The sequence below is a fragment of the Taudactylus pleione genome, unplaced genomic scaffold (genome assembly GCF_031769625.1).
Source record: "Taudactylus pleione unplaced genomic scaffold, aTauple2 ptg000041l, whole genome shotgun sequence".
NCBI classification, from domain to species: domain Eukaryota; kingdom Metazoa; phylum Chordata; class Amphibia; order Anura; family Myobatrachidae; genus Taudactylus; species Taudactylus pleione.
This window is the reverse complement of record NW_028284443.1, coordinates 28,403,915-28,429,635: the sequence shown is the minus strand read 5'-3', so window position 1 is coordinate 28,429,635 and position 25,721 is coordinate 28,403,915. Positions and strand designations below refer to the sequence as shown.

Sequence of the window (25,721 nt, the reverse complement as noted above, 5' to 3'; positions counted from 1 at the left end):
TGACCCCTCGTTTTTCATCCCTCGTGCCCAACACCCCTACCCTCCTACCACTGAAATTGCACAGTCTCGTCCTTCCTTGTTTCCACTAAGGAAAGTTCCACCTCCCCTCTTATGTCTTCAGTAATATGCGCTATACAATACAGATGGGCAGGGAATAAACAAAAATTATTATATAAATGATGGGAAGGAGGGGGGCTATCAAGTGCTTCACTTTGCCAGGGGCACCTTACCCCTAGGCTCTGATTGATGTTGTCAATTTCTTTGGAACTATCTACACATTTCTTGTAATGTGTATCTAAAATATTTTTCTGACTCTAACCACACGCTTTTTGACAATAGCCACGTCCCCTCCTTTGGTATAAGACACATATGATATGTATGGCTGTAAGTTGGGGGCAAATGAACAATTTAATTATATCACCATTGGAATAACAACTTAAGTAACATGTGAGGATCATACTGTGGAAAAAAAATCAGGAAATGCTCTATTTAATTAAGGTGAAGTTTAAATTGGAAAATACTGTATGTAGTGATTTGACCTGACACCCTTGTGTACAGAGGGAGTTCAAAACACCTGGTACAAGAGGCCAGCTGGCAAGAATTTTCTGCATATGTTGTGTGTGAGCATGTGCTTGGTGTTAAGAGTGTACAATACCCACCAATGGGCTAAATGACACTCACTACTTCATTTGTGCTACAATATAAATGGGCCCCTTAGTCACTCACAGTAAAACAAAGACATCATCACACTATATCATCACACTATATCATCACACTATATTTTTTTCTTTCAGTAATGTTTTACTGTTTCAGTCTTCTTGCAGCTTTGCATGAGCGCTCCCATTTCTTTATTATTCCAGTATTCTTATATAAAGATCTTCTCAAATGGCCAGGTTATATCTAAAGCATTAGAAAATAGCTATAGTATAAATATTGTATAGGCACATGAAGCAATAAAATTTGAATTAATCTATTTCATAAAAATAATGTGTATCCAAAGAATTAGCCATTGAAACACTTTCATGTTTGTTTAAAAGTGAAGTAAAAGCAAACTAATCCAGTCATTATCAGCAATTATGTATAATAATTTATTTGAATTCCATCTCCACAGTTATATCTAGCTACATGACTTATGCCAACACAAATTGTGGCAAGGTTGCCCACTGACACTTGACTTGGACAAATACAGTTGTAGATACATATTCCATGTACACCATCTCAATCAAACACGTCTGAAGTATAAGATGAGAAGTTGTACATTACAAACTTTATCTGTATGTATTCCAATGACCAGGTATATAAAACAGTTTATTTTGGTATTAACTGTATGTTATCAGTAAAGTAGAAAAAGAAAATAAACTAGAGAAATAAATTGAAATTTCAACTTACAATAGATACATCATAGTAATAAAACAAATGGCTTTTTTTTCAAGTTTAATTTTTTTTAAATAAAGAACCATGTAATAACTTTATAAATAATTCAGTATAGATAAAGAAAAAAGTAGTATATGAAAAAAAAGTGTAAAATTGTCAAATAGGTTTGCTTACAAAAAACAAACTATAAACAGTCACAAAATATATAAAATGCCACATTGAACGAGGCAACTGTACTCTACCTAAAAAGGTAGCCTACTCCTTGACAGTCCTACTCAAACGGTAGTGACTGATAAAAAGGCATTATGTACTCTGGCTCCATCAGGAGACTTTTCTCCATGTGTCATTAGTTCTTGAATTGTCATCCAGTTGTCCAAAATCTTTTTGTTTCGCTTTTTCATCATTTTTTTGTGACTCAGTTCAATTATACTTACTTCCTTTTTGCTTTCGCTGCCACTCTGTGGACTCTCTTTAAGACACTCCAACCTACTGCGCATCATGAATTCCCTCCTCCTTCTCTGCTCCTTTGCTCTCATAAGGTGCTGTTTTCTTTCCTCTTTGCTCCAGTACCGCCCCATTTTCAGCTCACTCATCGTATCATCATCTGTAGTTATTCCACTTCTCTCTTCCTTGATTTTTAAGGCACGCTCTTTTAGAAGCTTGTCTCTTACTGGCCTTTTAGTGATGTACCTTGTCCCATCACTTCTTATTTTCACTTTCCATTCCATTCTTGGCTCTGATAACCTTTGTGACTCTTTGCACATTGTTACCAGATTTAGTTGACTTTGTGCATACTCCACTGCTGATTTTTGTTGGATGAGTTGCATGTAACTTTGATAATGTCTCGCATGGACGGGTATATTTCCATATCTGTATGTTGAGCTATGGTAAGGCGAAAGGTAAGGAATTGTCTCAGTGCTTTGCTTCCTGTAGTCTGAGAATGTACTGCATTCTAACATATTTCCATGGCCTGGTATAACAAGGTTGTGATCATTGGTTTTAGATTTGGTTGGGGTGTTTTCAATGCTGCTTAGTCCAGATGATAAATGGTTTGTAACAATAGTGCTTCTGATGTTTTTGCGGTTTGTGATACTGATTATTCTTTGAAGAGAGCTGTCTGGTGACCTGTCTACAGTCAGAGGTGTGCTTCTACAGCTTTCAGCTGTGTTATAAGCACTGGAACTGTCCTTGTCAGAGCGCTCTGTATGTTCTCTGATGTAACCTAGTTTACCTCTCTGAAGTTCTACACTGGTGTTATAATTACAGATTTCATCATCATTAATTTCCCAAATGTTTCCACATTGATTATTAACACTTTGGCTTCGGTGGGCCTGCATAATACTTTGACATTCAAGTTCAATATTTCTCAGTTCTTCATTCAAAAGTTGTAATTCATGTTCTACTCCACTGTTCTCTGTTCTGCTACATTCAATTGTGCTGCTAGAGTAGTACAGATCATACTCTCCTCGGTTGCGGATTTGGCACTTGAGCTCAAGCAGTTGTCGAAACCTATCACATTCCTCTTCCTGATTGATAGCAGGATCAGAATCTATGTATTCCCCAGAAACAAAACTTTCATTACACTGTAGTTCAGTACTTCCTAATGTGAGCTGACTCTGCCTTAACTCTGTATTTTTCTGCAGAGTACTGTTGTGACCTTTAACTATATTTTCCATCTCTGAGCTCTCATCATGGTGCTGGCTTTCATCAGTACGTCCTATACCACTATCTTTTTCATGGTTATTGGATGATGAAGTTGCTGTGTCAGTTGTACCATCTTCCTCTTCTGGCTTTTTCTGCTGAAGAGAAGAAAATATTTAATTAACTCCTTTTAGAGTTTTGCAACCTAGGCAATAGTAACTAGAGCATGGCATTGTGCCTTAAAAGAAATATAGAATTTACAATTTTTACTGGTAACAAAAATGTTTACTTTAGCAAGATTTCTTTATTTTTATATCATATAATGAAGAAGGAATGTATTTTTGAATTTTATTTTTTTGTAAAAAAAAAAAAAATTACAACACATGATAACAGTTTTAGTACTAAAATTCTCCAGCACATATGTTGTTTTTTTATAATGTTAAGGCAGTGTTCTGTAGGAGTTAAATAACTAATACAGAGTGGTGTTCTAGTTTCTTACGTTATTACCACTTTATAGCTTTCTATACTGTGTTTTTACTGAAATAATTTTCATTATGCTTCCATGGATGATAAGTGCAAGATACCCAAACAATTACATACATTAAATAGATCTCATTAGCAATCATGTTTGTTATTTATGTACATGAACAGTTGTTCAAATCATATAAGGAGAAAATGGAATATTTGATTAGTGCTATTTTAAAAATATATATGGTCATATGATGTATTTTTTAATAAATGTCTTACAAAAGAACACAGAATAAATATTTTCAAAATAACATGATCTGATCATTTTTTTTTGCATTTTATATAAATAGTAGAGTAGAACATTTAAAAAAAATGCACATTTGCAGAGGCAGATGAGAACACTAACTACAGACTCTAAGGGGTAAATTTACTAAAGGTCGATGTTTGTATTTTGAGTGATTTGAGGTGTGATTTTCATTTGATTTGGATACGATTTTTATTTTGAGTATTTACTAGAGGCCAAATTGCATGTAAAATCGGACTTCAAATCGACTTTGGACTCAAATCGCCCCTCAAATCGACCATCTGAAAAACATTGGTACTTTTACATAGCCTAACACACAAAACCCTTATTTACTATCATTCGATTTGAAATCGTACTCAAAATCGGACTTCTAATCACTCTTCAAATCTCCAATACAATAGACCTGCATCATGCTTTCGATTTGAGCATGAGCAGGTTGGATTCACACAGATACATGCAGGCATCAGTGAGATGCCTGCATGTATCTCACTGTAAAAAGCGTCTAAAGAGTTAAATTAAGAAAAAAAAATGTGAGGTCACCCCCTAAAACACAACCAGCCCCGGACTTTTCCAACCTTGTTCTGGTTGACTAAGTACAGAGAAAAAATGACGTAGGGTCTCCCTGTACTTAGTACAACTAGCACAGGACTATGGGAAGCAGAGCTGGTTTTGGATTTACAGGGAAAATTTTGTGTAGGGTCTCCCTGTAAGATCCAGAACCAGCCCTGGACCCTTTCTAATGGGGGGCTGATGCCACAGCCAGGGGAGATCTATTACTGGGCCCCCCAGATGCAGCATCAGCCCTGACCGTTAGTCAGCTAAGGCCAGGGATCTGTGCGTTCATTGGCTGAAAGAGGTCAGGCCTCGCCTCTCAGCCAATGAACGGCTCCACCATTGTACTCAATGGTGGGAGCCGCAGGGTTACTAAAGTCATCAAAGGACCAGCTCTGCTTCCCATAGCCCTGTGCTGGTTGTACTAAGTACAGGGAGATTCTACATCAATTTTTCCCTGTACTTAGTCAACCAGAACAGGGTTGGCAAAGTCTGGGGCTGGTTGTGTTTTGGGGTGGTGACCTCACATTTTTTTTCCCGTAATTTAACTCTTTAGACGCTTTTTACAGTGAGACAGATGCAGGCATCTCACTAATGTCTGCATGTATCTGTGTGAATCCGAACTGCTCAGGCTGAAAGTGAAAGCATGTAGCAGTTCGTTGTGTCGAGGATTTGAAGAGTGATTTGAAGGGTGATTTGCCGTTCGATTTGGACATGATCTTGCCAAATCACTCTTCAAAACCGACTCAAATCGAATTTGTTTTGCAAATCGCAAAACAAATCGACTAATAGTAAATGCAGTGAAAAAACGGTTTTCACTGCATGCGATTTGAGTCGATTTGAGAAGTGCTAAATCACTCCTCAAATCGACCTGCAAATCGAGCAATAGTAAATGTACCCCTAAATGTTTCCACAGCAAGCTTCCACACCTGAAATTGCTCATGTGTTCATAATTAACGCAACAAAATGGTTTAATCTCCAATATATAAAATTAATGCACAAAGCTCAACAAGTTTGTTAATATATTTTGTAATTCTAAAAACTATGACTGTTGTTCCCTTCATCACATAATAAAGCAAACATTTTATTTACTGCTATACAATACAGAAAGCATTTTAGTTAACAATATACAATCTGTAAATCTATAGCGCATCTTAATGAACAATATATAACACAGTGAGACTCTTACAAATAATATACTATACAGAGAGCATCTTTAAAACAATATACAATAGTGAAAACATAATTGTGACATTGATACCATACAGAGAGCATTCTTTTGACCAATACAATAGAGAAGACATTATATTGATCTATATACAATGCAGGAAATAAATTGTAGTGACTATATGCAATACACAGAACATTCACTCTAATCAAATTTGTGAGTAGCCATTTCAGAGTGTGGGACAATTAACATGGTATTGCTACTAGCATCATGATACCCATTGTTACTGATTCCTCTGTTATTCAATAGAAGAATCATCAACATTGGTAATGTTATTATAACATTTCTGAATGATATTATTGAATGCTATATTGTTTGTGCTATTGTTCAGCTAATTGTTTGTGCCAGAACTGCAGTAGTCTCTTATCAAATACTATCTACATTTCCTATAGGCATCTCAGCCACTTCATCATTTCTCTACCACTTATTTTTTAAGTAACTGGTCTACAGGTTACCTGGTCATTTAATAAATGTACCAAGTGGCTTTTACCTGGTCTGTGTCTCTGAGTGACTGATGGGCATTTATTGGGAGTTTGGCTAAACAATCCTGAGTCAACCACTTGTAGAACTTGTCATTATCTGCAGTCCCCAACAGAGAACACAACTGGAGTATATGAAATAATTACTGCTACACCTTCCAAGTAAGCTTATTTACCGAACGTTGTAGGTGCTGTTCTAGTGACTACTATTCAATGTCAATGATGTACTAGACGATACTAAAAAATGCAGACCTCCAAAGCACTGGTGACTTTACAATGCAGACCACTAAAAATGGAGTTGGATTTACTATAAAGACCACAGACATAAATAAAATAATAAATTAACTGAGTGACTATTACTGAAATAATACATGGAATCTTGATAAACTTTTCTCACTAACTGGACCTTTGAATACTTATAAGGACTAAACTTAGCATCCATCACCAATTCCCATATATCTATCTGTCTGTGTGCTACATTTGATGTTTAATCATTTATACCTGTTGCACTTCATTAGCTATATATTGTGGTGTTTCATGTTGTTGTTCTTCTAGCATTTGCATGTTCAACTCTTCCAAGAATTCATTCCTTTCATCATCGAGCCAGCCTTCATCCAGCTGTAAAGAATACATTAGAACATCACATTAGTACTAACACATGGTAATATGTTGTATGCCTTAATAGTAAAGCCTGGCCATTCCTTTCATCATAATGATTCTTTTGAAATACAAGCTTTTTATACTTTGCTTTACACCAACATAATAATGATAACATATTCATTACCAATGCCTTTCATCCTACACATAAACAATAAAACTAATTTGTTGATAATCTGCAAGCTCTTCTTACATTATGAAAAAGACATAAGTATCAATAAACAGTTGTAAATGCATATGTCAAAGTAGGGTGTTTGCTGGTGTCATATGCAGGGCATGATGTTGCTATGGATAAAACTACTCATATTCACCATTATTTAATATTTTCACTTCAAAGCTAATTGTGCTGGAAAATGATAAATGATTTCAATGCCAGAAATAAGTTTGGCCTGGAATCAGTAGATAATTTGCTACCGCCATGTATATATCTTACAGACACTGTACTTTAAAGATGGTACCTCAGAAATGTTTAGTACTTTTATGCCATTTTAAATGATGGATACAGTCTCGGGCTTCCCTTTGAAGATAGAAATTGTGCTCTACATGCAGGTATGGTATGCTACATAGACTTGGATACCTGTGTGCAATGATTAAGAGGGGAGACAGGGGCTGTCACTATAACATTTGAATACATGGCTGCATCTATGCAACCCTCAGGCTCTCATTGGCAGCAGGTTCTGTGCTACAGGGAAGGTACCAAACTATACAAATTACATTAATGACACTGATCAACCGTACTGTGGACCTCGTTCAGATGTACTCAAACCCAATGGATTGACATGCTGCAGCATTTGTGGGGCAGATCATGGGCGTGCCTGGCCAGCGTTCCTGAAAACTGGGGGCATCCCTTATTTTCCAGGAGGGATGCAGATTTCCAGGCTGAGTAAGTCTCAGCTCACACAGCCTGGCCAAAAGAGCAACCATCACGACCGATGGCTACGGTGGTGGTCCAAGGCAGCATCTACGGACACTGAACTCAGGTCACAGATATCAGCAAGGTGGTGTCTATTTCATACAGACACCTCCTGCTGCATTTGCATTCGAGTTGGACGATAATGCACAGCCGCTTCTTTCCACTTTAGAAAGCACTTTGAATACTACCTGGTATAACCCAATATACACAATATGTTCCTATGCCTGTGCATCTTTTTATAGTGTACAATGAGAAAAAGAAAGATTAAAGTCAGACTCATCATGTCTGCTGACATCTAAATTGCTGCAGATTGCATTACTACCTTGTATTAAAGGATTTGAGGACAATTGTTTCAGTACATAAATGTGCCAAACCTGTTAGGTCTATTTCATAACTACAACCCCTCTATTTTCAATCTTTTTGGTACCTTATCTGGTTATAGTTTCATGAATTCCAGGTACCTGCTAAGATGTACAGTTTCCTCCCTATGTGCATTTAAATGATCTGAAGACAAAGGCATTTGTCCCCCACTTCCTCCTGTTAGGATTGGCTGCTGTAGATTAGGCATTGTACTCGGAGGATGTAGTGAAGGGATGCAGAAGGGGAAGTAGGAAGGCCTTGGTTTGTAAGAGAAAGTAAGTGGCAAGCAAACTAAAGTGTAGGCAGCATGATGAGAGGATCTCAGAAGGACATGGGAACAGCAAAATTATGGAAGAAAATTATGTAGGAAGAAGGCAGAGCTTATACCAAAGACGAGGCAAATGGAGGAGGAGGAGAGTACATAGGAGGGAGACATGAGACAAATTAGGTAAGAGTCGAGGAAACATGCTCTATGTATTGTATATTGCTCAGTAGAATGCTTACTGTATTATAGAGATAACTAGAATGATCTCTGTATTGTATATCGGCACTAGAATACTTTCTGAATTATAGATATAACTAGAATGCTATCTGTATTGTATAGCAGTCAATGGAATGCACTCTGGATTGTATATTGGTATTTCTTCTTGCAGCAAGTATTTCTTTTTGCTTTGTTTCAAAAACCAGCATTTGGAAACAGCCCTTTAGAAATTGTTGATGTTCCCCTCCTCCTGCTGTTACATACTCACTCTACTATAGAGCGCATCTAGTAAACATAGGCAGGGCTAGAATTTCTAAAAACTCAATCGATTTTTTGAGAGTGGGCATATACGTTATATTCTCCATAAAATGCAATTACTACTTTCTTTTCTAATTGAAATCTTGAGTGTTTTTTAGGATTCTAATTGAGTATCAAAAGTTAAAAGGAATAAAGTCCTATTTCTCCTTTAAAGAAACAGAAACTTAAGTTAGACACACACTAGCTTATACTTCTGCTGAGTCTGATCTCCTGGGCCACATAAAATGGACATCAGTACCAGTATTCAAACTGGTCACATTCACAAGTGAAAACCAGCTGGATACCTCCTGACTTGCTTGGAACCTGTAGGCTATATTAGGACTATAATAGCATGTGTAGTTTAATAATTGACATCTTTCAATCACATTTTTCAACATGCCCTATAACAATCTGATCAATTTTGATTGCATTGTTATCAGCATCAGGCTGAGACATTGACCCAATTTCCAATTATTGCAGCTGATATATAGTAATTAGGGGTGTGCACCGGCCACTTTTCGTGTTTTGTGTTTTGGTTTTGGATCTGGATCTTTCTTCGTGTTTTGGATCTGGATTGGTTTTGCCAAAACCACCCTTGCGTGTTTTGGGTTCTGGGTTTTGTGTTTTGGATCTGTATTTTTTTGAAAAAAAGCATAAAAACAGCTAAAATCACAGAATTTGTAGGTTTTTCTGCTCCTATGCTATTATTAACCTCAATAACCTTAATTTCCACTCATTTCCAGTCTATTCTGAATACCTCACACCTCACCATAGTGTTTTTATGTCCAAAAGGTTGCACCGAGGTAGCTGGATGACTATGCTAAGCGACACAAGTGGGCGGCACAAACACGTGACCCATCTAGGCGTGAAACTGCAGTGGCAGACAGGATGGCATTGAAAAACTAGGCCCCAAACTGTACATAATGCAAAGAAAAAAAAGAGGTGCAAGATGGAATTGTCCTTGGGCCCTCCCACCCACCCTTATGTTGTATAAACAGGACATGCACACTTTAACAAACCAATCATTTCAGCGCCAGGGTCTGCCACACAACTGTGGCTGAAATGATTGGTTCGTTTGGGCCCCCACAAAACAAGCTGGCAATTTATCTGTCCCTGCACAAACTGGCTCTACGGAGGCAAGATGTCATCCTCATCCTCCTCATCCACCGATTCCTCACCCTCTTCAGTGTGTACATCCTCATCCTCACAGAGTATTAATTCGTCCCTGCTGGAACCACAGGTCCCTCTGTACGTTCTGGAGGCTGGTCTCCCTGGAAGAGTTGATAATTCATTTTATGAACATCATCTTCTCCACATTTTGTGGAAGCAACCTCCTACGCCTTTCGCTGACAAGGTTCCCGGCTGCACTAAACACTCTTTCGGAGTACACACTGGAGGGGGGGCAACTCAGGTAAAATAGAGCCAGTTTGTACAGGGACCTCCAAATTGCTTCTTTTTCCTGCCAGTACAGGTACGGACTGTCTGACATGCCTACTTGGATGCTGTCACCGATGTAATCCTTTAACAGACAGACGCACGCTTGTCGCTGCTGCTTTGAGGATTCAAGTGCGGCTACAGCCCACACAATTCACAAAGACAGAAAAAAAAAAAGAATATTTTTATTGTTTGTGGAGCACACTTTGAGGGTTACACCACCCTTTAACAGACAGACGCACGCTTGTCGCTGCTGCTTTGAGGATGCAAGTGCGGCTACAGCCCACACAATTCACAAAGACAGAAAAAAGAAGAATATTTTAATTGTTTGTGTAGAACACTTTGAGGTGTCACCACCCTTTAACAGACAGACGCACGCTTGTCGCTGCTGCTTTAAGGATGCAGGTGCGGCTACAGCCCACACATTTCACAAAGACCGGAAAAAAAAGAACAATATTTTAATTGTTTGTGTAGAACACTTTGAGGTGTCACCACCCTTTAACAGACAGACGCACGCTTGTCGCTGCTGCTTTAAGGGTGCAGGTGCGGTTACAGCCCACACAATTCACATAGACAGAAAAAAGAAGAAGAATATTTTTATTGTTTGTGTAGCACACTTTGAGGGTGTCACCACCCTTTAACAGACAGACGCACGCTTGTCGCTGCTGCTTTAAGGATGCAGGTGCGGCTACAGCCCACACATTTCACAAAGACCAAAAAAAAAAGAACAATATTTTAATTGTTTGTGTAGCACACTTTGAGGGTGTCACCACCCTTTAACAGACAGACGCACGCTTGTCGCTGCTGCTTTGAGGATGCAAGTGTGGCTACATCGCACACAAGTCACAAACACATTAAAAAAATAGTTTTTTATTTTTTGGAGCACTTTGAGAGTTACACCACCCTTTAACAGACAGACGCACGCTTGTCGCTGCTGCTTTAAGGATGCAGGTGCGGCTACAGCCCACACATTTCACAAAGACCGAAAAAAAAAGAACAATATTTTAATTGTTTGTGTAGAACACTTTGAGGGTGTCACCACCCTTTAACAGACAGACGCACGCTTGTCGCTGCTGCTTTAAGGATGCAGGTGCGGCTACAGCCCACACATTTCACAAAGACCAAAAAAAAAAGAACAATATTTTAATTGTTTGTGTAGCACACTTTGAGGGTGTCACTACCCTTTAACAGACAGACGCACGCTTGTCGCTGCTGCTTTAAGGATGCAGGTGCGGCTACAGCCCACACAATTCACAAAGACAGAAAAAAGAACAATATTTTAATTGTTTGTGTAGCACACTTTGAGGGTGTCACCACCCTTTAACAGACAGACGCACGCTTGTCGCTGCTGCTTTAAGGATGCAGGTGCGGCTACAGCCCACACAATTCACAAAGAAAGAAAAAAAAAGAAAAATATTTTAATTGTTTGTGTAGCACACTTTGAGGGTGTCACCACCCTTTAACAGACAGACGCACGCTTGTCGCTGCTGCTTTAAGGATGCAGGTGCGGCTACAGCCCACACAATTCACAAAGACAGAAAAAAAAAGAACAATATTTTAATTGTTTGTGTAGCACACTTTGAGGGTGTCACCACCCTTTAACAGACAGACGCACGCTTGTCGCTGCTGCTTTGAGGATGCAGGTGGAATCTAGACGGGATTTGGAACCGAGGACACACTACCTCCATCAATTGTCTAAATCCCACTGCACTAATGTCGGATACCGGACGCACGTCTAACACCAACATAGCAGTCAAGGCCTCAGTTATACGTTTTGCTTCAGGATGACTGCTGTCGTACTTCATCCTCATCGCTAGGGACTGTTGGAGGGTCAATTGTTTAGTAAAAGTAGTGATGTTCCTACTTCCTCTCTGGGATGATGAACAACTCCCAGCAGCAGCAACAGCACTAGGAGGAAGTGGTTCTTGATCTTTCCCTATTTTATTTTTATCGGAGAAAGTTTGGTCCTCCATTTATGTTATATTGATATATATACGTGCGGCTAAAGCGCACACAAACACAGAAAATATTATTTTATTTTTGCTGGAGAGTAGTGCACTTTGTGGGTTACACCACCCTTTAAGAAATGAGCCAGCCGGCTCTTTACTTATGGGACACAGGCGCACGCTTGGCGCTGCTCATTTGTTGATGCACGTGCAGCCACAGTGCACACAATTCACAAACACAGAAAATAATTTTTTTTTTGGTTTGGACTGGAGTGTACTTTCGGGGGTTACAGCACCCTTAACGGTCAAGCCAGCCGGCCCTTTACTTATGACACAGGCGCACGCTTGGCACTACTTTGTTGATGCACGTGCGGCTACTGCGCACACAATTCACAAACACAGAAAATAATTTTTTTTTTGGTTTGGACTGGAGTGTACTTTCGGGGGTTACAGCACCCTTAACGGTCAAGCCAGCCGGCCCTTTACTTATGACACAGGCGCACGCTTGGCACTACTTTGTTGATGCACGTGCGGCTACTGCGCACACAATTCACAAACACAGAAAATAATTTTTTTTTTGGTTTGGACTGGAGTGTACTTTCGGGGGTTACAGCACCCTTAACGGTCAAGCCAGCCGGCCCTTTACTTATGACACAGGCGCACGCTTGGCACTACTTTGTTGATGCACGTGCGGCTACTGCGCACACAATTCACAAACACAGAAAATAATTTTTTTTTTGGTTTGGACTGGAGTGTACTTTCGGGGGTTACAGCACCCTTAACGGTCAAGCCAGCCGGCCCTTTACTTATGACACAGGCGCACGCTTGGCACTACTTTGTTGATGCACGTGCGGCTACTGCGCACACAATTCACAAACACAGAAAATAATTTTTTTTTTGGTTTGGACTGGAGTGTACTTTCGGGGGTTACAGCACCCTTAACGGTCAAGCCAGCCGGCCCTTTACTTATGACACAGGCGCACGCTTGGCACTACTTTGTTGATGCACGTGCGGCTACTGCGCACACAATTCACAAACACAGAAAATAATTTTTTTTTTGGTTTGGACTGGAGTGTACTTTCGGGGGTTACAGCACCCTTAACGGTCAAGCCAGCCGGCCCTTTACTTATGACACAGGCGCACGCTTGGCACTACTTTGTTGATGCACGTGCGGCTACTGCGCACACAATTCACAAACACAGAAAATAATTTTTTTTTTGGTTTGGACTGGAGTGTACTTTCGGGGGTTACAGCACCCTTAACGGTCAAGCCAGCCGGCCCTTTACTTATGACACAGGCGCACGCTTGGCACTACTTTGTTGATGCACGTGCGGCTACTGCGCACACAATTCACAAACACAGAAAATAATTTTTTTTTGGGTTTGGACTGGAGTGTACTTTCGGGGGTTACAGCACCCTTAACGGTTAAGCCAGCCGGCCCTTTACTTATGACACAGGCGCACGCTTGGCACTACTTTGTTGATGCACGTGCGGCTACTGCGCACACAATTCACAAACACAGAAAATAATTTTTTTTTTGGTTTGGACTGGAGTGTACTTTCGGGGGTTACAGCACCCTTAACGGTCAAGCCAGCCGGCCCTTTACTTATGACACAGGCGCACGCTTGGCACTACTTTGTTGATGCACGTGCGGCTACTGCGCACACAATTCACAAACACAGAAAATAATTTTTTTTTTGGTTTGGACTGGAGTGTACTTTCGGGGGTTACAGCACCCTTAACGGTCAAGCCAGCCGGCCCTTTACTTATGACACAGGCGCACGCTTGGCACTACTTTGTTGATGCACGTGCGGCTACTGCGCACACAATTCACAAACACAGAAAATAATTTTTTTTTTGGTTTGGACTGGAGTGTACTTTCGGGGGTTACAGCACCCTTAACGGTCAAGCCAGCCGGCCCTTTACTTATGACACAGGCGCACGCTTGGCACTACTTTGTTGATGCACGTGCGGCTACTGCGCACACAATTCACAAACACAGAAAATAATTTTTTTTTTGGTTTGGACTGGAGTGTACTTTCGGGGGTTACAGCACCCTTAACGGTCAAGCCAGCCGGCCCTTTACTTATGACACAGGCGCACGCTTGGCACTACTTTGTTGATGCACGTGCGGCTACTGCGCACACAATTCACAAACACAGAAAATAATTTTTTTTTGGTTTGGACTGGAGTGTACTTTCGGGGGTTACAGCACCCTTAACGGTCAAGCCAGCCGGCCCTTTACTTATGACACAGGCGCACGCTTGGCACTACTTTGTTGATGCACGTGCGGCTACTGCGCACACAATTCACAAACACAGAAAATAATTTTTTTTTGGGTTTGGACTGGAGTGTACTTTCGGGGGTTACAGCACCCTTAACGGTCAAGCCAGCCGGCCCTTTACTTATGACACAGGCGCACGCTTGGCACTACTTTGTTGATGCACGTGCGGCTACTGCGCACACAATTCACAAACACAGAAAATTATTTTTTTTTTGGTTTGGACTGGAGTGTACTTTCGGGGGTTACAGCACCCTTAACGGTCAAGCCAGCCGGCCCTTTACTTATGACACAGGCGCACGCTTGGCACTACTTTGTTGATGCACGTGCGGCTACTGCGCACACAATTCACAAACACAGAAAATAATTTTTTTTTTGGTTTGGACTGGAGTGTACTTTCGGGGGTTACAGCACCCTTAACGGTCAAGCCAGCCGGCCCTTTACTTATGACACAGGCGCACGCTTGGCACTACTTTGTTGATGCACGTGCGGCTACTGCGCACACAATTCACAAACACAGAAAATATTTTTTTTTTTGGTTTGGACTGGAGTGTACTTTCGGGGGTTACAGCACCCTTAACGGTCAAGCCAGCCGGCCCTTTACTTATGACACAGGCGCACGCTTGGCACTACTTTGTTGATGCACGTGCGGCTACTGCGCACACAATTCACAAACACAGAAAATAATTTTTTTTTTGGTTTGGACTGGAGTGTACTTTCGGGGGTTACAGCACCCTTAACGGTCAAGCCAGCCGGCCCTTTACTTATGACACAGGCGCACGCTTGGCACTACTTTGTTGATGCACGTGCGGCTACTGCGCACACAATTCACAAACACAGAAAATAATTTTTTTTTTGGTTTGGACTGGAGTGTACTTTCGGGGGTTACAGCACCCTTAACGGTCAAGCCAGCCGGCCCTTTACTTATGACACAGGCGCACGCTTGGCACTACTTTGTTGATGCACGTGCGGCTACTGCGCACACAATTCACAAACACAGAAAATATATTATTTTTTTAGCACTTGGGGGGAGCACCCCTGATGGACAGAGCACCCCCTGGACAACACTGCAGCACTCCTTTAGGACTGGGACACTGCACAGGACTTTGGAGTGGACACAGCCCCTATGGAGAACTGACTGCACAACACAGTCCAGCCAGCCCCTATGGACTTTGAAGTAGTGGACACAGCCCCTATTAACAACAGCAGCACAGCACAACACAGCCAGCCCCTATGGACTTTGAAGTAGTGGACAACAGCAGCACTACACTACACTACACTACACAGCCCTAACTCCCACCCTCCCTCTTCACTGTCCACAGCCGAGTGAGAAAATGGCGCCGACGTGGGTACCTTATATAGGATCCAAAACCCGCGAGACTCGGAAGGCGGGATGATGACGTTTTGCCTCGATTTCAGATCCGAGTCAGGCGGGAAAAGTCGAGCCTGATTCGGATCGGACTCGGATCGGGGGGGCTCGGGGGGGTTCGGATTTCAGAAATCCGAACCCGCTCACCCCTAATAGTAATGTATGTGGTTAGCTTTACTCAATCCATAAACAGGTTATTTTTTAAATATAACTTCTCATCTGCAATTTAGAGACTATTTAAAGCACTGTGTGGCCTATTCATCATCGGGGGCTGCATGGCCCCCAATGATTAAGTAATCATATAGCTGCAATGGATACTTTACACCTAAGCAATTAATCATTGCTCCTGTGTGGGGACAGCTGCTCCAAAAAGCAGCTGTCCCCATGATTAGTAGCTCTGCTACCTCTTCCCCATTGGCCCCTCTACGCAAAGCCGCCAGGGAGGTAGTGAGAAGGCGACAGAGGGATCCACTAGGATCTCTCTTCACTTCCCTGGAACTCCTTCCCATAGGAAGGAGCAAGGATCCGAGAATAAGCACCATCTGAAGATGGCACTTTTCTTGCAAGCAAACTCTGAAAACTTTAAGTTTTTGAAAATTGTTGAATATCAGGTGGTCCTATTCGGACTCCTGATAATGATTGGCCCGATAATCTAAATATGCAGAAATTAGCATTTCTGCATGGTTACCATGCCATTTATCAAGTACATAAGAGATTCATAATGTTCTATTTGCACTATCTTGATTGTTATTAAATTCTACCCAGAATATTAGAACTAGGTTTACTCTTTTTTCTAAATCTGTCTATAACGCCCCCTCTGTATATGTTTGAGAGATCCCCCTGAAGCATATTACATGAGTGGAAGAGGTAAGATGTGTAGTGATGGAACTGGAGTTACAGTATAAATATCCCCTCTGGTTCCTTGGGAAAAAAACTGTGTGAACCCCCTATGTCACCTTTGAGTTTAATCCTTTATGTTTGGGCATAACTCTTGGTTCAGTATTAGTGCCAAAATGTAGCCAACAATTAGTGTATTGGAGCTAGAGATAGGGATAGCTTCAGAGAGTGGGCCAGTGGAGTTCTGAGAGGGATACTCTGGGACTGTGCCAGTGAGATGGAGTCAGAATTCCAAAGGGGGATATTTTTGTGTTTTGTGCCTACATTAAATTGTTAATTCAAAATCTTGCAGAAAAGTGGAAGACTGTTCAGATATCAGAGTATACATTAGTTTATGTTACTTATTTCTCAACACATGCAACCTAACATATTTGGAAAGAGCACTGATTGAAGGGTTATTGTTTCTTTGTGTAATTACAATTTATTTAATATTGTAATGTTTCACTGCACCATAGTGCCCTGTATTGGGTACTGAGGTCTTTTTCATCTGTATTGATTATCTTAATGACAAAACACATTATACTCATCACACATAGGGACGGATTCAGCGGTGGACACGGTGGCGACGTCAGATGCAAGTGGACAATATTTTCAGTCTGCACATGTGTCCAAGTGGCACTGTGCATGCGTCCCAATGGAAGCGGCAGAACCAACTTGGACTTAAGAGCTGGGGATTTCAGTGGCCATTCCTTGGCAGCATCATGGGAGTGGCCAGGCAGAAACGGGCATGTTGTGGTCTAAAGACGCAGTTGCACTGTTACAGGTGGTCATGTTTAGACAGAGAATCTGTACTTCTACAGGGCTGGTGCAATCTTCATGGTGCAACCAGTGGTGCATCTTACTATGCACAGCAATGGATTAGTGCCACAGATGGTGGACGTCTCAGTAGGAAGACCATCGGCTACAGCATTAGCATAAAGATGTTTTTGTGACTGCAGCAAAAGATGCAGCCATGGCTGCAACTGTGGGCTTGATTCAAACCTGCTTGCTAGATCCGTTTGTGCGCACCCAGTGTATGCATGGCAAGGCATTAGCAAGCCCACTATGTCTCAGCGTGTGATCCCTCTGTGTATGCAGACGCCCACCAGCCTGTCTTAAGATGCCCACTTTCCCACGTCATGTCCAGGAAGTGTTTTCATTGGTAACATCGAGTACCATCGGATGTGATCGCAGCGCTTGTGACCATACCCTACCGCAAGCACTGCGAGTGCTTCAGTGTGATTTTCAACCATGTGACGTGTACTATGATGCTGCCTAGCGAGCGGGTCTGAATCGGGTCCTGTGTCCACTGTGTCTACTTCTGAATCAGGCCCGTAATGTGCCTGTAAATAAACAGTTTCTTGATAACAGAGAATTCAAGAAATGATTATTTAAATTCTAAAACATCATCACACATGTAAGGACTATAAGCCACCTAGCGATTGATGGTCTCCACAGGCCCTAACCCCTAACTGTAATTATACTCATAATAAAGACCAGGCGTCAAATTTGGCAAAATACTGTAGGTCAGAGTTTAACAAAATATTTGGATATGGTGGCTAAGAAAGCACATGCATACTATCAACTCCAGCCAAAACTAGTCTTCATTCTAGCACCCAGCACCTGTCACAACCCTTGCAGTTCCTCTATCCTGCCTGGGGTGTTGCTCTCTGCTCTGGTGTTTCTAGCACACTCAGCTGATGCAACAAACTGCTGAGATTCAGCAATTTGTGTGCTAGAAGCACCAGAGCAGAGAGCGACACCCCAGGCACGAAAGAAAAATTGCACAGATTTTTTCAGGTGCAGTGTGCTGGAATGAACACTACAAAACAACAATAAGCCATTGGTGGTGGCCGTGCTATGAGATATTGGAGAATCCACACCCCTTCTCCTGGCTCAGCACTGGGCTCCTTCAAGAGTGGTGCCCTGTACCTTCTGCAAGGGTGGTGTCACAACTACAGGTGTACTATGAAGGAGAGTGCCTCAGTTTTCCAAAGGTTAGATCTGTGTGTCCTGTAACATTGTTATGTAACACGATTAATAGTTGTATTGTATGTTTTGAATTAGTCATATTTTTTAAATGTTTACCACCACTAAAAGCTTATTATTCTACATGTAATGCTCCCAAACTACTAAGTTGGATTCATGCTGTATTTTGCTGAGGGTGACAAGTATTGTCTCCTCTTCATTAGTGCTTTTTTGCTATAAAAGAGGATTTATTTAAATTACCTTCTTCATTTCCTAACCCACATTCATCTTATTCAGGTCTTCTTTATCTCCTGTTAAACAAAGTTTATGTATCTTATTCTTGTACTGTATTTAATGTTATATAGTGCTACTTAGTAAACAAATAAAGATGAACATGCAGATCAAACATTTTCTGCTTCTGAAGTGTTAGTCTTTTGTCATTTGTGACCTGACACATGCTTTTTTAGTGTAAATGTATTTTTATTTTGCTTTATTGCTAACAATGAATTGATATGTTGCTGTTAGCGCCACAGCTGTTATTTTCACTGAATGATGGATTTCCAAACTTGAAAAGAGCATCATTTCAACAGCACGGAGACAAAAAAAGGTCAACACTCAGTAAGTAATCATTTTAACAGAGAACTTTAAACATTGCCTTATTGTATTTAGCCATATATCTCTACTAACCGGTAAATCCGGCCTTGCAACCAGCAGGATAATCTTTCTGCATTCATCACTGGAAAGTAAAGCCACAGCCTCTTCTCTGTTCTGGATATCTTGTCCATTAATCTAGAAAAACAATTGAAACCTGAAAATTAGTCTCTATTTTAACAAATTAGCACACAATAAAGGCTAGATTCTGTTCATTTCTGGGAAGTGTGCGGACATCAAGACTCACAACGGACTCATCGTCGCTCTCAGTGGTAAATGCCTTCACTCAATTATGCGCTTACTATAAGAACAGTATTGATCGGTGAAGGATGCCGAGCATCAGAGGAAGCAGTTATGTTCATAAATGTCCAAGCTGTGCCCCAGTAACATACATCTAGCAACACAATTAACCAGCTCTGACAGGTGACGTTCATCTTTCTCCGTTCAGAGTAATGGAAGTGTCACTCTGAGATAATAGTGCTGGTGGTAGGAAGAACAGCAGCGCTACAGCTAAGATCAGTCATACTGCAGGCTTGCACAGAGCCAATTAGAGAGCTACACTAATATCTCTCATGAGGCAATACTTAAAAGACAATGTTGATTGTAACTCAGCTTTATCATTCTAAAATCCTGTACCAATTTCAATACAGAGCAAAATAGAAAATATAAACAAGAAATTCAATTTTGTAATGTGTTTTGGCTGTATTACAACACATAACCAGCTACATAAATTAAACAAAAATAATTAGATGACGGTGACATTAATGCTGCCAACAGTACAAATAATTGACATTAAAGTAATGAAACACTTTAATTAGTGAGACTGACTTTTAATACAGCTATATTTTTATTTTATGAATGGATGATAGAAGAAATGTATGTTCCTAGAGCTTTTAAATGGTTCCTTGCACCAGTTCTGTAACTAGAACATCAGCATCATGATTCATGGACTGAGGAGCTCTGTGAATCAAACATGTACATGATGAAATATCAGTGGTCTGTGCAACATAGAGACCCAATTATAATAATGAACGTCCCAGGAGATTAGTTAAAAAAAAAAAAGTTCTCTTTGGGTGAAAAAAAATCTTTTACATGCATGGTTTTTCCTAATTACAGGCAATTTCTTGTAAGGGCATTTCATTTCAGAAGCTTTTCTGTCACTTAAGTACTCGGCTTATGTACAGATTTTCATTTACAGTGAATGCTCACAAATCACAAACAATGCTATTGGTATAGGTAACTATGGCAAATAATGTAACTATTATTTTAATCAGAATGATACAGTTCCAGAATGTGTGTATGCAGTGTTCATCTGGAAATGCAAGCAGCAAATATACTTAGAGGATCTGTAAAGCCTGAGGGTAAAATGATGGAGATAGAAAGAAGAAGCAAGAAGACATATGTACTTACACTAGATGTGACTAAGCTAGTTAATATAGATATTGTGATCAGTTTCTACACTGTTTAAAGGTATTTCCTCCCTAGACGTATTGAAATGTATGATTGTAATGTGCCTCTGGGTACTTGTTTTATTTCAGTTATGCATTTTATTTGTTTATTACAAGTTAGAAAACTACTGGGCAAAACCACTCCTCCGAAACACAAAGAATTTAGGGAGAAATGTATTAAATATTCTAAAGTTGAGAATTGCCCGTAGCAACCAATCAACTTCTAGCTAGCATTTTCCAAGTACAATCTATAAAGTGATAGGCAGGAGCTGTTTGGTTGCTATGGGCAACTTCTCCACTTATCTATTTCTACACTCTATAGAAGGTTTGATAAATCTCCACCTTAGTATGTTTACGCAGAGATGAGACAAGTGGGCTCCATACTTTTACAAAACAGTAGATTTTGACTTGGATTTATAATACATTATGGAGTAAAATCCTAAAGTTCCAGATTAACTCTATTGAGTTATATCTGAGTCTGACATTCTGGGTGTAAAAGGATCACTCTGCAATAGCCAGGACTATAGATCCCCATGATTCACTTGAAAGATGAGGTAGAGAAATAATAAGCTATTTTTGGATTTCCGCTATCCAGAATCTCTCAATACCCACTACTTCATCATAGCCTTCCAGCTCTCATCCTCAACCAATGCTCCATACTCCTTCCTCAATGTTTACCCCATCTGTGTCTCCCCTGTCTGTGTGCCCCTTAGACTGTAAGCTCTCACGAGCAGGGCCCTTCGCTTGCACATACTATCATCTACTCCTAACTCCCCACAAGGGCAGCTAAAACTTGGTTGCTGACGCCCTGCTGCTTGTTGAGTGTTATGATCGCTAATGCAGTAATGTGTATAAACTATGTCCTTGTCCTGCATTGTATTGTACTGTAAGTCACTCTTTTATTGTTCCATCATTTGTTCATGTACTTTGTAAGGTGCTGATGAACCCTGGTGCCCCTCATATAAATAATGTATAAAAATAATAATAATAATCTATTATAGGGAGGTCTTATTTTTCATTCCTTGACCCGATAGTCCTTCCATCACTTTAGTAACACACTGCACATCTCCCCAGTATTCTCTACCATTTCTGTATATTGTGATTATCACTGGACTATCCTGTTTTGCTACTGGAAATGTTTAAAATTGAAATAAACCTGGAATATCTAAGATAGCATTTGGCAAGTAACATTTTATTTGGAGTGGCTTTTAAGGAACTGTTAAAAAAAACTTGATGACATATGAGTGTCCAGAATTTCAGCCTCAAATTTGCTTCATGGTCATTACAAGGGGATAACAGAAAGGGCCATAGAATTGAGATGTCTGACTAAAATCCTATTGGTTTATCATCTCAATAACTGCTTAGAGTTGAATGGTTGAAAATAATGGTGCAGCCTTGATCATCTCATGGACATTTTTGTTAATGAAACATTTTATTTAGGTAAAAGTAACAATCAAGATTAGAGGTTCAAAAATGAAAATTTTAAGTTACAGTGAAATGAATACCAGTATAGGTATTTCCCAAATTGAGGAGGAGCAGTAAATAAGATATTTAGACATACACAAATAAGGAAGAAAAAAAACTCTATATTAGGCCAAATGGTCCATCAATGTGATTGTTGTGCTCTTATCTAATGCCAAAATGAGTAATGATAGTGCTCCCTCTCCTATCACCCCATCACAGCTCTGTCAGCAAGCATACATGTTTCAGGAGATGCTTTTCTTCTTCAGACTTTCTCTTTATAGGCCACACAGATAGATAGATAGATAGATAGATAGATAGATAGATAGATAGATAGATAGATAGATAAATACATCTGAGCCAAAAATGTAATGTGTTTAATTTAAGATAAAAAAAAAATACTTGTTGCTTTCAAAAGACTACCGATTTCTAACAAAATCACTGGCAACAGCGGATGTTACACTTGTTCTTGTGTGGGAAAATTGTCACTAGTCCAGGCTTAAGTTTCCATTAAGCAGACACCAAGCTTGTTGTATCACTAGTAACCACATAAACATAATGCTGATAGATAGATAGATAGATAGATAGATAGATAGATAGATAGATAGATAGATAGATAGATAGATAGAGCATTCTCTCAGAAATGGGTGTGTGGAGTTTAGGTAAATATTTGGAACTGTAATGCTTTAGATTCCTGAACTGGCAGGTTCATTTAGCTGTGCTACACAAACCATTTCAATACTTGGATTTACTTAAGCACTATACATCAGTAAATAAATATATAAATTGCTTTTAATTGATCATCATCAGAAAGGAACATTGCTCCAGTGGGCGAGCACTTTCAACAGACTTGAGTCCTCAGAATCCTATCAGCAGCAATGTACACCTCTCTTTATATCCCACCTACAGGGGCGGGCTGGAGCGGTGGGCAGGGTGCCATGTGCCCCCCGGGCCGGTAAAATTTTAGTGACCCAGGGCCGCCCACAGCCGTGCTCTGCATATACATAGCAGCGCAGGCTGTGGAAGGCCGTCGGCTGGGGCTGGTCCTCTCTGCTCCATTGGACGTCCTACCGCTTGCCCCGCCTCCTGTTCTCCGTCCTCTCGCAGCGGTCCCCAGGCCATTAATTGCAGCTGCAGTCGGTGACAGTGTCACAGTGCAGTGCAGTTCAAAGGAGGCTGACAGGGAGGCGGAGTCGGGACAGGAGGAGGGGCTACACGGCAGTCAGTGCCAGGCCAGCAGTAGCAGCATGGGAGAGAGGGGATGGAGGAGACAGAGTTTATAAACAGTGAGCATACTGTACCCTGCCTGGCTGTAAGGTGATTGAGAGGGGGGGAGGGGTTCTGTGACTGTGTATGTATCTGTGTGTATAAGTGTGTAAGTATGTGTCTCTATAACTGTATGTATGTATCTATCTATCTATGTGTATATATGTGTCTCTGTAACTGTATGCATGTATGTAGGTATCTGTGTGTATATATGTGTCTCTGTAACTGTATGCATGTATGTAGATATCTGTGCGTATATATGTGTCTCTGTAACTGTATGCAGGTATCTGTGTGTATATATGTGTCCCTGTAACTGTATGCATGTATGTATCCGTGTGTATATATGTGTCTCTGTAACTGTATGCAGGTATCTGTGTGTATATGTGTCTCTGTAACTGTACATATGTGTGTTTGACTGTGTATGTGTTTATATTAAGTATGTTTATGCATGTTTGTGTGTGACTGTGTGTATGTCTGTATAAGTATGTGTATGTATGTCTGTGACTGTGTGTATGTGTGTCTGACTATATTTATGAATGTGTGTGTGACTGTATATATGTGTGAGTATGTGATTATATGTGGACTGTGTGTATGTATAAATTTATGACTGTAGGTGTGTATTAGTGTGTTACTGTATTATGTGTGTATTAGTGTGTGACAGTGAATAAATGTGTATAACTGTAAGTATGTATGTATGTGTGTATGTGACTATGTGTGTGTATTAATTTGTGACTAGGTGTGTATTAGTGTGTGACTGTATGAATATGTGTATTAGTGTGTGACTGTGTATAAGTGTGTCTGTATGTATGTGTGTAACTGTATGTATGTGACTATGTATGTGTGTAACTGTATGTATGTGACTATGTACGTGTGTTACTGTATATGTGTGCAGTGGCATAACTACTGTAGGTGCAGTAACTGCGAATGCTATGGGGCCCGGACCGACCCGGATGCTATGGTGGCGGACCGACCCGAGGCGCAGCCGTCCATCTGCATCTACAGTGCCAGGCCTCAGTCTGCGCCCCCCACCCGGGCCACTTGATTGCATGTGCCCCCCAGACTAAAAGTTGCCAGCCAGCCCCTGCCCACCTATACCTTGCTCTTACTGTACTCTGCTTAAGCTGGTTGTAGGAACATCTACTAACAGCATCTACCAATGGTGATATGATAGCATTCAGGTTGTTCCCCAGCAGTGACCTACAGTACAGCAACTGAATGCTGTCAGTTGCAGTTTCAGCTGTTGGGAGTTTTTGTCTGAAATGGGAGATATTGAGTTCAGCATTAGGCTGGCAACAATGAGAAGGCGTTACAGTATGATGATTGCCATCAGAAAGGACAGCTTTGTGTAGAATGGGTTCTTTATTGTAGAAATGCTTTCAAACTGAGCTCTACTTTTATACTGTATGGTGTACATGGGGCTGTATATGTTAGACACAATATGCTAGGTGTTACAGAGTATGCTGAATTGTTGGGTCTACTATGCAGTGTGTTCATACATGGTATGATAGGTACTTGTTTTGTTGCTGTTCTATGTATGGAACACTAGATACAACCATTTTCATCCCATAATCATTAATCATAATGCTCAGTGTTCTATATATGTCACAAACTAAACCAGTATTTGTCATAGCAGGTGGAGATATGATTGGCAAGAAAAGAACATGCCAGCAAAAAGTATAGCACCAGGCCTAATGGATTCTATAGATTGTAATTCTAGTTTTAAGTTCTGATCTGCCACTGGAAGTGGTCCAGCTTTACAATGTAAAGTGATTCTCATTGTGTCCTTGCAGGACCACCCTGGCTGTGATCTGTAAGGTGGTGCCTGTGATCTGTAAGGTGGTGCCTATGATCTGTAAGGTGGTGCCTCACTGCTTCTCTATGCATAGTCAACTTCATCCATCATCCTTCATCTGTGTCAACTAAGAGTATGAAGATTGAATAGATTTTCAGCTTCACGATGAGCTGTAAACCCTGAGAAGGGCTCCCATAAATCTTGACAAAAGAAAACAAGACACCTATTTAAAAAGAAGTTTGCACAATCCTAAAACCCACCCTGTGTGCTGTCATGGGAACTAAATGTAACAGAACAATTGTAGGAACTTTCCTTATTGTCATGTTAATTCATGGGTTTTAGGACTTAGAAATTTGGGAAATGGAAAAGGTAACTGTCAAATTTAATTGACAACTAATGTCATAAAATTAACAAATCTTTTGATTACAGCCCATTTGGAAGTACGCACTAGTCTCATGATGCTTTAGTCTCATGG

The 25,721-nt window shown here is 40.6% G+C and overlaps 1 protein-coding gene across 3 annotated transcripts in view; it reads right to left on the bottom strand.

The window, feature by feature from the left end:
- Nucleotides 1–1,498: 1,498 nt before the first annotated feature.
- The window catches only part of PDZRN4 (PDZ domain containing ring finger 4), a 191,264-nt gene continuing 167,041 nt past the window's right edge, over nt 1,499–25,721 (bottom strand). The window contains exons 6-8 of one of the 3 annotated variants that reach the window (XM_088456403.1): nt 19,316–19,417; nt 6,548–6,664; nt 1,499–3,173 (exon numbers count right to left, since the gene is read on the bottom strand). In XM_088456403.1, coding sequence (XP_088312529.1) covers nt 1,650–3,173; nt 6,548–6,664; nt 19,316–19,417 — 1,743 coding nt within the window. In that variant the 3' untranslated portion in view covers nt 1,499–1,649. The remainder of the gene's footprint in view (nt 3,174–6,547; nt 6,665–19,315; nt 19,418–25,721) is intronic. The other 2 variants (XM_088456412.1, XM_088456420.1) reach the window with 2 other exon arrangements.